The sequence below is a fragment of the Nannospalax galili genome, unplaced genomic scaffold (genome assembly GCF_000622305.1).
Source record: "Nannospalax galili isolate Female #2095 unplaced genomic scaffold, S.galili_v1.0 scaffold809, whole genome shotgun sequence".
NCBI lineage: Eukaryota > Metazoa > Chordata > Mammalia > Rodentia > Spalacidae > Nannospalax > Nannospalax galili.
The window spans coordinates 2,648,063-2,663,651 of NW_008360015.1; the positions used below are offsets into that span (position 1 = coordinate 2,648,063).

The 15,589-nt window shown below is 42.5% G+C and overlaps 1 protein-coding gene across 1 annotated transcript in view; it reads left to right on the top strand.

The window, feature by feature from the left end:
• LOC103726479 (cytochrome P450 3A11-like) overlaps positions 1–15,589 on the top strand; it is a 35,146-nt gene that overhangs the window by 15,514 nt on the left and 4,043 nt on the right. Inside the window, exons 7-12 of the mRNA XM_008824074.2 lie at positions 1,357–1,505; positions 3,551–3,678; positions 5,008–5,077; positions 8,660–8,820; positions 9,999–10,225; positions 11,819–11,981. Of these exons, the coding sequence (XP_008822296.2) occupies positions 1,357–1,505; positions 3,551–3,678; positions 5,008–5,077; positions 8,660–8,820; positions 9,999–10,225; positions 11,819–11,981 (898 nt within the window). The remainder of the gene's footprint in view (positions 1–1,356; positions 1,506–3,550; positions 3,679–5,007; positions 5,078–8,659; positions 8,821–9,998; positions 10,226–11,818; positions 11,982–15,589) is intronic.

The following is a 15,589-nucleotide window of genomic DNA, read 5'->3' on the forward strand; positions in this document are numbered from 1 at the left end:
TCATTTTTTCTATTTTGGAAAATATCTCCATTCCCATGTCCTTTTAACATCTTTTACATTATTTTCTTTTTTAAATAATTATGAGACATAATAGCATTAACAAATAAATTTTCCATCTGTTGCGAGACTTCTTTTCCGGGGATGCTAAGCAATGCTTATTCCCTTTTAAGGTTCTAGTGTCGAGCCAATATTTGATTAAAGTTTTACTGGGGAACCAGTGAATTTATTGAGCTTACTTACCGAGATAACTAGGGGTTGCTGAGGTGCATGTATGACCTGAGGCTATGCACACTGGAAAGCCTTTACCCAGCATGGGTCATGCCTTCTCTTCCTAGCCTTCCCCAGATTATATACTTTAGCCCTCCCCAAATACAGGAGACCATGTGTGATTAGGGCCAAATTACATACAGTTGGCTGGGAAGAGTGACTGGATACTCCGGTGAGGGTCCAATGACCCTGCTTGACCCTCCTTTAATGAATGAGCAAATGTGCTTTGTTTTTAAGAAAGCATTTCCCTGTAGCCCCAGCTGGCCTGGAACTCACTATGTAGACCAGGCTGGCCTTGATTTCATAGAGATCCTCTTACCTCTGCCTCCTGAGTGCTGGGATTAAAGCCTAAAGACCCAAGTTTGGTCCCCAGGACTCACATGGTAGAAGAAGACAACTGATACAAGTTATCTTCTGATGTCCACATACATGCTGTGGCATGCACACCCACACATACACACATATGCACACATTGAGTAAGTAAATAAATGTAACAAAAATAAACAAAACAACCAAACAAGGAAGACATCTCAGATTGACCTCTGGTTTCCACACTCACATGCACATATATACCTGGACACATACAAACACAAACACACAGATCCACACACAGTGAACAGAATATGAATCAGCTCTGGGCACAGAATCCATGGAGAGGCAGACCTAGATTAATATGCCTTTTCTTGAGTGCTGTAGGAAGAGTTGGTTTCACTGTCGTTCTGTAGAATCGTAGTGCTTGCTTGTTAGCCATACCCTACATGCTGTTACAGTTTGTCTGACTAGGGGTATCTTTCTCTTGTGACTACACTCATTGGTCACAATGATGAATCTAATTCACTTTAGTGTGTCCATCACTCCCAGCTAGAGACATCTGCAATCCAAGCCCTAGATGATGGCCTCATGAGTGAGTGTGATAGGGGCATACTGTGAGATGGTCCAGCAGGTAGTTCTGACAGCGAACGGCTTCTCCTAGCTTATCTTCTTTACCATGTGCCCTGGCGTATGAATTTTCTCAGCCTTCTTGCTGCATATGTAGCAGGATGAGGAAGAGGTGCAGATGTTAACTCCCATGTCTCTCTCTTTACTCAGCATGTTTGGGGCGTACAGCATGGATGTGATCACTAGCACCGCATTTGGAGTGAGTGTTGATTCCCTCAACAACCCGCAGGATCCCTTTGTGGAAAAAGCCAAGAAGCTCTTAAGACTTGATTTTTTCAATCCATTGCTTTTTTCAGTTGGTATGTACACTGGTTCTTCTGCCTTTTGATCCATTGCTCTTGTCCGTTTCTATGTGCACTAGTTTTCTGCCTTTCTCTTCCACATTTCCTCTAAAGTATTAGCGCTGTTGATATATAATTCACCTGCCACGTGTTCACGCTCTTAACCTGTACAATTCAATGTCTTTAATGCATTCAAAGACATTTGGCTCATTTCCTTTTGTTTTGAATTCTTTTATTTATTCTTTGATAATTTCACACATGTATAAAATATATCTTGAGTATACCCACCTAATTCCCACCTCCCATGTCCTTTAGATGCCCTAACACGCCTCCCTCCCATTTTCATGTCCTCTCCTTTTTTTGTAACCCACAGAGTTTGATTATTGCTGCCTGCTGGAATGCCGACTGATCTTGCTACCTTGTTCTTGTGCAGGCCTTGTGCAGGTGACCACAGCTGCATTGAGTTCATGCGTGCAGGGGCCATGTCATCTCCAGAGGACAGCAGCGCACAGCTCTCCTCCCTACCCTCAGGCTCTTACGTTCTTTCCATGCCCCATTGTGAGGTTCCTTGAGCCTGAGGAGGGGGTTCTTGATAGAGATGCCCCATTTAGGGCTGTGCACTCATAGTCACTTATTCTCAGCACTTGGACCAGTTATGAGTCTCTGCAAAAACTGCTGCCCCATGGGGCACAATACCAGTGTCAACTGTAGAACACTGTCCACTGAGAAACCTTGGACTGTTCACTATCATCCTTCAAGTAGGCTTCACATAAACAACCACCAATTCACTTTTTGTAACTTTGCCTATTCTGGGCACTTCAAATCAATGGTATCATGCATTATGTGGCCTTTTGTGACTGACTTCTTTCATTTAGCAGCATTTTATCAATGAAACAAGGATCATTATTTCCCTATTCCATGAACAAATAATACTCCATATTGGTTGGTGGACATTCAGACTACTCCATGTGTTGTGAATTTCACCACTTTGAACATTACGTGCAAAGTTATGTTTTTTGTTTTTGGTCTTTTTTGAGGCAGGGTCTCCCTGTAGCCCCAGCTGGCCTGGAACTTGCTATATAGACCAGGCTGGCCTTGAACTCACAGAGATCCACCTGCCTCTGCCTCCCAAGTGCTGGGATTAAAGGTGTGTGCCACCACGCCCAATTTATATATTTATTTTTTAAAAAATAATTTTATTTATTATTTTTATTTTATGTATATGAGTGTATTGCCTACATGTACGTAAGTGCACCCGTGTTGTGCAATGCCCGCAGAGGTCAGGAGAGGGTGTTGGATCCCCTGGAACTGGAGATATAGATGGTTGTTAGTCACCATGTAGGTTTTGGGAATCAAACATGGGTCCTCTGCAAGGGCAGCCAGTGCTCTTAACTGCTGAACCATCTCTCCAGACCCTATTTTGCACACTTATTCACCACAAAAAGAAAGAGCTATGACAGAGTTGAAGCTAGAACACATTAGCTTTATCTCTTTTCATGACCCATCCTTTTGCATTCTGTCCTTCCTCATCACCCAATATTACTGCCTCTTGATCTTTCTAAATGTTACATTATACTCATACTTACACCTGCTTACATATTTATATGCACATATTATAGGTTGGGGGTGCATATGTGAGGAAGAATATGAGGTTTGCTTTCTCTCTGGATTTGGGACACCTCTAATTGAGCCTGGATTTAATGGTGTGTACTACCAGGTCCAGCCAGACTGTTTTCTCTCGACCCACATGAATTATAGGTGTAGGATATGGTCTGATTTGCCCCAAAGATTTCATTCCAATAGAAAAGAGGGTCAGAGGTCATGAAATGCAGCCTTCTTCCTTTGATCACGCCAAAGTACAGAAGGGCTCACTGGCTTCCCCATATGGTAGTGACCCTGTGTGTGCAGAGCCAGTGGCCGGGAGCCTGAGCAGAGGTCATAGAGGGAAGGGCTTCCAGTTGAGACACTGATGAGACTCTTCTGATGGTTTCAGATAAGGATAATTTATCTAGATGAAACTTGCACTTTTCATTCAGGCTTATATTTTTGTCTTTTCTTTCCAGTTGTCTTTCCATTCCTCACTCCAGTGTATGAGATGTTAAATATCTCCCTTTTCCCAAAGGATTCTTTATCATTTATCAAAAAATTTGTGAACAGCACGAAGGAAAATCGCCTTGATTCCAAGCAGAAGGTAAAATATGGTGGTGGTGTCATGGGAGTTCCATATTTGGATAATGTGTTGGGCTATGACCATGTTATCTGTGTTGTTTCTGCATTTGGCTAAAGGTAGATAGAGAATGCTAAGTTTAAAGAGAGGTATATTTGTTTGGGAAGGAAGAAGGCAGGGTTTAGGGAATCCAACTGAAGCTGAGCCAGAGGTTAACCCTTAACAGTAGGAACGAAAACTCCTATGGCATGCATAAGGATGGAAATAAATCCACAGAGCAAAAGATCTGCACAAGATCAAGCCAGCCGAGTTCTGACATAGATGGGAGAGGAGCTCTCAAAGCCCCACCCCTTCCTCGGGAACTGTCAGCAATTGATAGTTTCTTTGGAAGGGAGACTCCATCTTCTTTGAGGGTGTGGCCACTCGTAGATCAAACCAGTCTATGCCCCAGCATGGATGGAGGAGGGGCTCATGAGGTCCCATCCTTCCTGAGGAGCTATTGGTAGTGAATAACTGCTTGGGGAGGAAGAGTCATTTTTGTTCAGGGCTGTGGCTCCTGGTAGGTGGATCATGCCCCAGTGGAAGGCACCACACCCATGTACACATGGGTAGCACTAATTCGGCTTAGTGTGTTATTAAAAAGAAAAGAAGAGGACATGAAGGTGGGAGGGGACATGCTATGTAAGATCCAGAGGGACTTGGACAGAGGAAATGTGGGGTGCATATAATATTTCATTTTATATATGTATGAAGTTCTCCAAGAATAAGTAAAAAAGGTTTAAATAGGGAAAAACTTTGCCATTTCCCTTTCCTTCAAAACATTGTTAAAGAATGAAAATTACTGTTTAAAACTGTATTTACTGTAATTAGGATGTCTCCAGAACTTCTACTGTCAAGAAATCATTTCAGTTCTAAGCCTTTGATTTGACACATAGCGAGTCTGATCAGACCTGTTGGATTCTGTGTCAAATTTGGGTCTCTCTTGATCTCCCTTGAGGGAAGGTGCTCTTTGGCTATTGGGGGATGCAGCTTATCTTTGATGTATATGTCTTAGAGATTACACAAGGCTGTCTACAGGCCAGAGAGGAAGGACGGGTAACCCTCATGTCATTTAGGATTTTGTAGTGGTCTTGGAAATGCTGAGTGTGTGAAGTGTTCCAAAACTTGGAACTGAGCTCTGGAAATGGGAGTTGGTTCGTCTAAGGGTCCATTGGTTAAGACAAGGAAGGTGGAGAAAAGACTGAAGTCTGGGACTTCTTCCTAAGAGAGTCAAGGCGGCAGCTATTTCTACTCCCGATTCACCTCTGACCTCACCATTGACCTTCTGTCTTGGAAATCTCTTTCTGCTTCCAGCACCGAGTGGATTTTCTTCAGCTGATGATGAACGCTCATAATAATACCAAAGACAAAGAATCTCACAAAGGTATCCAAGGGTTTCCTAGTCTGTGGACAAGGGAGCTCTGAGGGAGGGGTTGGCAGCTGAGAAAATGTTTGGGAGGTTTTCTAGGCAGAGCAACATTTCTGCCAAGTTACAGAAAAACATGGATATTATACACACAGAATTTTCTAGGATCCTCTGGGCATATGCTGTTTGTTCCAAACATGAAGGGTAGCCATGATGAAAGTCTTTGGTGGTCTGTGTGTCACCTGTGTGAACACAAGTGCCAGTTCTCAGTCTCCTCCAGTACGTTGAATCAGAACTTCTGCAAAGACATTTGAATCTAGACATCTATGAGGAGGCACATATCCAACCGTGCTGCTATTCCCCAGAAGCACCCAGTGAACGTGTGCTCACTAACTTTTTCTGTGGTAAAGATTTATTTTTTCCTTGTATAAGCAGCTCCTGGGGTAAGCCTCTGTGACTGCTTAAATATCACAATCCTAGTCATTCTTTTCCACATGGGCTTTATCCACTATGGATTTTTTTGTCTCTCTTTTCGGTGTCGTGTATGCACAGGTGTGCATACCCATGCATGCACATGCGGAGGTCAGAGGAGGATGTCAGGTGTCCTTCCCTACCACCCTGCCTTATTCCCTTAAGACCAGATGTCATACTGAACCTGGAGCCAGGCCTCGGTGATCCTCCTGTATCTGCTGCCCACAACATTAGGGTTACAGGGACGTGTGGCTTTTGTTCATGGGTGTTGGGGAGTTGAACTCAGATTCTCCTGTGTATACAGCAAGTGTTCTTAACCAGTGAGCTATCTCCCCAGCCTCCAGTCTATGGGTTAAAGAAGTTTAAAACCATGATTACTACTATGTTTGGAAAATAATGACTTTCCAATTCCAACCTCTGGTCTATATGCATGAGTCAGGACGCAAGGTAAAGGAAGTGTTCCATTCTTAGCAATTTGTTCATTCCTTGTACATCCACTTATTTTTTTAAAAAATTTATTTATTTATTTTTATGTGTATGAATGTATTGCCTGCATGTATGTAAGTACACCCATGCAATGCCCATGGAGGTCAGAAGAGGGTGCCAGATTCCCTGAAACTGGAGTTATGGATGGTTGTTAGCCACCATGTGGTTCTGGGAACCCAACTTGGGTCCTCTGCAAGAGTAACCAGTGCTCCTAAGCACTGAGCCATCTCTTCAGTGTATATTCACTTATTTATATCAGTATGATCTTGCATATCCACAAGTTTACTTTAAAAAAATTTATTTTTATTTTATGTGTATGAATGTATTGCCTGCATGTATGTAAGTGCACCCATGTTGTGCAATGTCTGAAGATGCCAGAAGAGGGTATCAGATTCCTTGGAACTGGAGTTATAGACAGTTGCTAGTCACCATGTGGGTGCAGGGAACAGAGCCCAGGTCCTCTGCAGGAGGAACCAGTGAGTGCTCTTAACCATTGGACCATTTCTCCAGTCCCCTAAATTTACTTTTTAAAAGTCATCATGTATTTTGTGTTTGTCCACTTGAAACCCTTTCACGTGACCTATCAAGTTCAAGTTCTTCTGTTTTTCTTCTTCTGTGTTTTCTTTCTTTTGAGACAGGGTCTCATGTAGCCCAAACTGGCCTTACAATTCACTATGTACCCTAGAACGACCTTAAACTTCTGATCCTGCCTCCTAAGTGCTGGGATTACAGGAGCATGCCACCTTGCTTAGTTTACAAAGTGCTGGGATAGACCCCAGGGCTTTGCATATGCTAGGCAAGGATGCTATCACCTGAGCTAGACATCTCGAGCCCTTATGGTTCATTTTGGATTGCTAAAATAGACATAAAATTTTAATATAGTTCTTAATTCTGGGTTTATAGTCCAATTGCAATTCTGTAGTATGGAACTTATGCTAACTGAGTGAAAGAAGTTACCATCGTCAGAATCACAGATATTTTGGGGAGGCATGGAGTGATGTCTGTCAAAGAACTCTTGCTTCTTAAGTGAGGTTGTGCAAAGAAATATCCACATTTAATGGAAGTTCAGATTTTGGGTTGATAGATTCACTCTAGGGTAGGTTTGATATGTGTAATTCTAGTAAACTCACAGATGCAGATGATACTGTTGGTCCATGGGCCACACTGGAGTACTGAGAGTTCTCTGTAGCCCAGTATGGATCCATGTAATTCTCTCAGGTATGTTTAAATGAAAGACCCTTCAATTTCCCATACAATGAGGCACTGTTATGTCAAACCTTAACAATTTTCCAGGTATATTTCAGCTAGACTAATTTAGATTTTTCTTCATGTACCAAGCTAGATCCTATTCTACTTAATGTATGTTTTAAAAAAAATTATGTATTTTTATTTTATGTGTATGAGTGTTTTGCCTGCATTTACGTATGTGCATGCAATGCCCATAGAGACCAGAAGAGGGCATTGGAATCCCTGGAACTGGAGTTATGGGTGGTTGTTAGCTTCCTTTTGGGTGCTAGGAACTGAACCTGGCTCCCCTGCAAGAGCAGTCAGCACTCTTAACTACTGAGTCATCTCTCCAGCCCCGCTAATGCGTGTTTATAATTATCCAAGACCCATGAGGATAACGCTGTGTATGGGTCAGGTAGATACTATTTTTTTCTTTTTTTGTATGTAGTTATGTATGCATGTGCACATGTCTGTACATGTGTGCTTGCCCATATGGGGATGTGTGAAGGCCAGAGGTCAACATTAGGGTTCTCCATTGCTTTCCACCCCTTGTATTTTGAGGCAGGGTCTCTTACTGAATCAGCTAGACCTCAGCTGGCCATCAAGCCCCAAGGATCCTCCTGCCCCTGCCCGCCCCCAGTACTAGGGTCACAGTTGCAGCCACATGTGGCTTGTGTAGCAAACACTGTACCCACTGAGCCATATCCCTGGCTCCTGTAGATAGAGATTCTATGTTTTGGAGGGCTGGAATGATGGCTCAGTGGTTAAGAGCACTTGCTGTTCTAACAGAGGATCCAGGTTTGGATTCCTAGCACCTATATGGTGGCTAACAACTGCTGGTAACTCCGGCTCCAGGGGATCCAACGCCCTCTTCTGGCTTCCATGGGCACTCACACACATGTGCACACACCCAAAAATAAAAATAAAATAAATCTTTAAAAAAAGAGAGAAAGAAATTCTGTCTTGGGACTGGAGAGCTGGCTCAGTGGTTAAGAGCATTTGCTGCTCTTCCAGAAGACTGGAGTTCAGGTCCCATCACCCACATCCAGTAACTTACAACTGCCTTGTAATTCCAGCTCCCTTCCTCTGGTCTCTTTGGGCACTGCACTCACATGTGCACATACATATATATGTAAATAAAAATGAAAATAAATCTTCAAAAAAGAGAAACTTTATATCTTGAAGTCTTCCACTGGTGGTGGTGGTGAGTTTTCTGCGATGAAGAACAGAAGTATAACCCTTGGAACAACCTGACTGAAGCAGTCTTCCCTTTTAGATAGCACAGTAGATACCACAGAGATCACCAGTCCCAGCGTGACTTAATGACTCTTCCATAACCTCTAGGGAAATGGGAGCTTCATCTCATCTGTGATGTTCTACACTGACCTGCCTTACTTAAAATATTTTCTCTCATAGCTATGTCTGATTTGGAGATCATAGCCCAGTCAGTGATCTTTATTTTTGCTGGCTATGAGACCAGCAGCAGCACACTTTCCTTTGTCATGTATTTACTGGCCACTCACCCTGATATCCAGAAGAAACTGCAGGAGGAGATTGATGCAGCTCTGCCCAATAAGGTGAGGGGATGGTACCTGGAGAGGGAGGGAAGAGGAGTTTAGATAAAGATGCCTTCTCATCATCTGCAATGATCTCTCTCTCTCCTCTCTCTCTCCTCTCTCCTTTCTCCCCTCTCTCCTCTCTCTTCTCTCTCTCCTCTCCTCTCTCTCTCCACTCTCTCCTCTCTCTCTCCTTTCTCTCTCTCTCTCTCTCTCTCTCTCTCTCTCTCATTGTAGCACATATGTGGAGGTCAGAGGACAGTCTTGGGTGTTGGTCCTAACCTTCTACCTTGTTTGAGACAGGGTCTCTTTGTTTTTCATTGATGGGAATTTCAGGCTAGCTGGCCTATGAGCCTCTGGGGTTCTCCTGTGTCTGTCTTCCATTTTACTGTAGGAATGCTGGGATTGTGCCTGTGTTACTGCATCTGGCTTTTACATGGATTCTGGGGGATCTGAACTCAAGCCCTCATACTTGCGTAGCAAGCACTCTTGCCCACTGAGTGATCTTTCCAGCTCTACAATGATAATTTTATTTATTTACTTATTTATTTATTTGTATGTTGGGGGGGCGCATGTGTGCGGAGGTTGTAAGACAACCTGTCAGAGTCAGTTCTCTCCTTCCACCACCATGTGAGTTCTGAGGACCAAAATAGGTCAACAGACTTTGTGGCAGATGCTTTTACTCACTGAGCCATCTCAGCAGCCCTTGATCATTTTTATGGAGAGGGTAAGCATTGGTCCCCAGTACTATTGAGGAAGGCTCTAAAAAGATTAAGAAAAGGAGAAACATAGGAAATAAATCCTATTCAAAGAAATATAAGATCATTGTGATATAGTGCTGGCCTTGATGTATCTCTTATCTATGACCACAATGATACCAAGTAAGACACATGCACAATCTGTGTGACATTTAAGAATAGGCATTAATCACTCAACTCTCTGGATGGTTAGATGAGATTTCTGGATCTTCTCTGGTCCAGCTGTCCGCTGAGCAAGGCTGTCCTTCACTGGGCTTGACAGGCTGACTCAGCTCTGACTCAGAGTAGAGACTCTCTGTTTAAAGTTAGACAGAAAGAAACCAAGGGACGATCCATGGTATCTGAATCAACTTTGGAGTTGCTAACAACTCAACAGTACAATGCTGACTGAATTGAAAGTTAATTCCAAATCTTAACCAAAAACTGTTTTTTTCTTCCCAGGTACTTCCCACCTACGATACTGTGATGGAGATGGAGTATCTGGACATGGTGCTGAATGAAACACTCAGATTGTATCCAATTGCTAACAGAATTGAGAGGGCCTGTAAAAAAGATATTGAGCTCGATGGATTATTTATTCCCAAAGGGGCAATAGTGGCAGCTCCAGCCTTTGCTCTCCATCGGGACCCAAAGTACTGGCCAGAGCCTGAGGAATTCCGCCCTGAGAGGTACAGAGATCCCAGGAAAGGGAACGTACTCAGAACCACACTGGCTTGTACATGCTATGATGTCTCTTCCAGGAGATGATACAAATATGATTTTGCATTCATTGGCATTCTGTGAGGAGAATGACAAAGGGAGAAAAAGAGAGGGGAGGAGAAGACACCCAGGATGGGAACATGTCAATTTAAACACTGACAGGCTCTTCTCCTCCTTCCTCTAATAGTAAATGACCGATTTGGGTGTGAGATGGGAACCCATCTTCCTTCAATCTATCTAATCACTATGTGCTTTTCAGAGTAGAAGCCTATCATTATCTTGAATGGAATGGTAGTGTTTAAAGATGTATTTTTTTCTTTCTTTTTATTCTTTAACATGTATACATGTATATAATATATTTTGTCCATTTCACCTTACATTATCCTGTCTCATTTCTCCCTCTCATACTGAATCCGTTCTTAGTCTCAACAAATTCCCCTCCTGTTTTTATATCTTTTGTTTTGTTTTCTTGTGACTCACCAAGTTTAACTAAAGTTGCTTAATGGGTGGGGGTTATTTACTGCAGCATGGAAAATTTACCAGTGGCTCCACCACTGAAGAAAGACTCCCCTCCTCCAATAACCATTAATTGCCAAAAGCTCCTCAGGGAGGGGTGGGAGGGCCTCATGAGCTCCTCACCCATTCATGATGATATGACAGTGGGCCTAGTTTTGAGCATATCTTGTGCAGGTAACCACACCCTCTTTGAGTTCCTGAGTGCAATGGTCTTGTGTTCAGAAGATGGCTCTCCATCTCATCTTACATTCTTTTTGCCTCCTACTCTGTGATGTTCCTCGAGCCTTGAAGATGGTGATATAGATGTCCAGTTTAGGCCTGAGCACTCAACAGTCACTTATTCTCAGTGCTTTGACCATTTATGAGTCTCTGCATTGACCACCCCCTGTTGCAAACAGAAGCTTCTCAAGACTGACAACAGTGCAAATCGTAAATATTTAGAAGGCAGTTTGACACCCTGTTCATTTAGCAAAATAACAGTAGTAGCTTCCCCCCCCCCTAATTTTTATAACCTCTCCAGTTATAGACTTTTGACTGGATTTAGAGCATGAATTCCCTCTGTGGAGCAGCCCTCAAATCCAGGCAGAAAGTGGTTGGTTATCCCCATAAGAGTCATGCCACTTTACACCAGTGGGCACATGAAGATGTACTTTTCCAACAGCATCCGTCTCAACCATGTGGAAGTTCTTACAGGGTAAATGGAGGTGGAAAAGGACTTAGTGTGCAATTCTCATAGCCAAATACTGTCATTAGGAGTACAGTGAGCCCCTGCAAAGACTATCTGTATACTACTGGTTAGGATGTCTAAGGCACAGCTCAAAATATGTGGCTCTTGTGACTTAAAATTTTTGCATTTTTTTGAGACAGGGTCTTCCTGTAGCCCCAGCTGGCCTGGAACTCACTATGTAGACCAGGCTGGCCTCAATTTCACAGGGATATACCTGCCTCTGCCTCCCAAGTGCTGAGTTTAAAGGTTTCTTCACCATGCCTGGCAGCTCTTATGGCTTTTATCCTTCGTAACATTTCATCTACTGTTATATCACCAGGTTCAGCAAGAAGAACAAGGGTAGCATCGATCCTTACGTGTACCTGCCCTTTGGAAATGGACCCCGGAACTGCATTGGCATGAGGTTTGCGCTCATGAACATGAAACTCGCTATCACTAAAGTCCTGCAGAACTTCTCCTTCCAACCTTGTAAAGAAACACAGGTGAGGCAGCAAAATAATGTTTCACAAGAGGCATTTTTTTCAACTGAAGGTTCTATATACAAAAACGAGTATGTTTGTTTAATGTTTAATAATTTGTTCTCTGGTCAAATGAGCTGTTTGCAACCAGGTACGAGCTAAGAGGCATTTGTTCTGTGTCTATAAAGTACTGCTGTAACATCATGAGGCGTCAGTAAAGATCAGCATGATAGGATTATATGCATTCTGTTTGAAGTTCAGGTCTTAAATTCAGCTCCATAGTTCTTACTCCACGATACCACATTACAGCAATGCTTGAGTAAAGACATTCATTTTAACTGAGAGGGAACCTTTAGATTACTCTCAGAACCGTGCTCTTGAACAGGGTTCACTCTTTTCTTTTATTGAAACAGTATATCCAGCATAAAATGGAGAAGTAAAACCAGAACCTTATCAGAGGAGGAGGATTTTTTCCCTGCTTACCCTTATTGGCCTAGGACAGCACACATACAACCACAATCAAATGTTATCAATTTAATCTCATCTATTGTTTGCAACACAAATAGGATAATCTTTGCTGCTTCCAACAAATCTCCACTATTTAAAGTATTTGATATGTCTCTCTCTCTCTCTCTCTCTCTCTCTCTCTCTCTCTCTCTCTCATTATTCTGGGTCAAGGGCAAGGAAGGGTCATGAGGGATTAAAGTTATATGCCCAGATCACAAGGGAAGCACAAGGCTCGGTGAGCTTGTCTACATTATAAACAAGCTAGGATAAGATTAATGTTTTGGTTGTAAGGTTAAGTAAAAGTCTTTTGTTTAGAGCATGTCCATATTATAACTTATTCCCACACAGTTCATCTCCACTGGGGTAGGATGTGTCATGCACAATCAAGAGACGCAATGATCACATCATCACGTTTGTTGAGTGATTCTTTCTTCTACCAGGACTCATAGAAGTCATCTTCTGACAGTGCTTCTCAACCACTTGATACATCGGCATCACTGAGGTGCTTTAAACCTCATAGCAAGGGCTAGGGATGTAGCTCAGTTGGCAAAGTGCGTGCCTAGCATGCACGAAGCCATAGGTTCCATCCCCAACACGATATGAGCTGGGTGTGGTGGCACATACCTATAATCTTAGCACTCAGGAGATGAAGGCAGGAGGATCAGAAGTTCAAGTAATCCTTGGCTACTTAGTGAATTTGAAACAAGCTTGGGCTACATGGCTTCCTGTCTCAAGAGTCAAACAAAAATCTCATGATGCCTGGTCATTTCTGAAATCCTAAAATAATTTACCCAGAGTGTGGTTTTAGTATCTCATCTCCAAGCTGGGCATGGTGGCACATGCCCTTAATCCCAGCACTCAGGAGGCAGAGACAGGTGGATTGCTGTGTGTTCAAGGCCAGCCTGGTCTATATAGTGAGTTCTAGGACAGCTGGGGCTTACAGGGATACCATGTCTAAAGGCTCATCTCTGATTTCCCATGTGAAGTCAGTGTTGAGAATCACTATTCGAAAGCATAATTGTTGGGTATGAAGAACTCCAACCATTTGAGGACATCTAGATTTGTGCCTCCCTTCTCAGTAGTTCTGCTCCAGAAAACAGGCAGTTACTGCATTCTCATAGGCCACGGACCCATTTCTTCCCCCTCTTGCTCTGTTTCCGTACTTCACGATCTTTCTCAGTCCCCCAGTGAGGCTTCCCCTTGGGTTTCTGTGCCTGTTTGCCCTGTTCTGCTCTTGTTCTGCAGGTTGTTTTCACCACCGATGTTACCATGCTCTCATGAAAGCCTCTGCATTGTATAGAGGGATAGATCTTCTTTCTTCTTCACCTTATTTTATTTTTTCCATAAATTTTTAATGGTTCCTAAAGGGGATTTTGCACCGAAAGCCGTTAGTAAATGTTTTAGAAGAACATGGCTTGCAGTCGTTTTGGAGTTATTTCATAAAAATTTTAAGCTACTTAAAAAATGAACAAATGCGCTGGGCGTGGTGGCACATGCCTTTAATCCCAGCACTTGGGAGGCAGAGGCAGGCTGATCTCTGTGAGTTCGAGGCCAGCCTGGTCTACATAGTGAGTTCCAGGACAGCGGGGGCTACAGACCAAAAAAAAAAATGAACAAGTGCTATTTGCATATGTATTGTGTGAGCATCTTTTTGTGTTTCTCCATGGAAAATACATGCACACTACTTGAAAATTTAAAATAATAATATGGCACATTTAGAGAAAGTATTTGCATTTCCCTGAACAACTTGGTCCTGTTTCATGTGAATCACTGGCCAGTGAGGTTAATCTCCAGGATATGTGTATTTAGTATGCAACTCCTTCTTGTCAGTTGGTTTTCTTCATGGGAGAAGAGAAGGACATATGTGTTTATTCTTTCATTTGAGGCTCAAGGCAGTTGTCCAGCTTTACCTACACATAACTCACCTATGTTAATACTTTGCCACGAAAGCATTTAAATTGTAGTAGAGGGACTTAGGCAGACAAATTGACATACTAGGGGTTTAGTATTGAGAGCAGGAAGGCCTTTGGCACACCTGGTTTGGGGCAGATATCTGGCAAGTTCCCACCGTCCTCAGGCTGACACTTCTCCATCTCCATGACAGTTTCTTTTCCTTCTTATGTGATCAGAAGAAGATCACTTTGTTGGAGGCTTCCTCCTCCGGCACGGAAGAGAATGAGGCTAAAGCACTATTGAGAAAAACTTTTAGGACTCGGAATTCCCTATTTACAGCATCCCTAGACACCAAGAATAGATTGAAATGTATTATACTTGCTCAGGTTACCTTGTAAGTTTTAATGACCCCCCTAAATGTTCAGGATTTTATTTATTAATTATTATTTTAAAATTTATTTTTATTTTATGTGTGTGAGTGTTTTGCCTGCATGTATGTAAGTGTACCATATGTGTGCAATGCCAGAAGAGGGCATCAGATCTCCTGGAACTGGAGTTACAGATGGTTGTTGGCCATTATGTGGGTTCTGGGAACCAAACCTGGGTCCTCTGCAAGAGCAGAGTGTTCTTAATCACCGAGCTGTCTCTCCAGCCCCTTAGGACTTAACAAATTATTTTTATTTTATGTGTATGAGTGTTTTAGCTGAATGTATGTAGGTTCACTGGAGTCATGAAATGCCCACAGAGGCCAGAAGAGGGAATCAAATCCCTGGAAACTGGAGTATGAGTGGTTATTAGCCACCATGTGGGTGCTGGGAACTGAACCTCAGTCCTCTGCAGGAGCACTCAGTGCTCTTAATCACCAAGATGTCTCTTGAGCCCCATTAGAGACTTTTCAGGACTTTGAAAATCATATGCCCTAATATCTAAGAATCTGGTTCAAAAATTTAAAACTCATCCCTTTTACTTTAAATCAGCAAAGAACAAAAAGAGCACAAATCCACGTGATTTTTGTCTTAGGCCCTGTACACACTAGTTGCAATAAAATTTTAAAATTATTTATTTAGTAACCATATAATTAGAAGAAGCATTTCATTACAACAGCATTGACATATTCAATAACAATTTCCAGAGCTAAGATGCATCTCTTTCAAAATTGGCTGTGAACTTTTAGATTACAGTTGAACTAATACAATTATATAATATTGTACTCAGTATAAACTGAATATGAT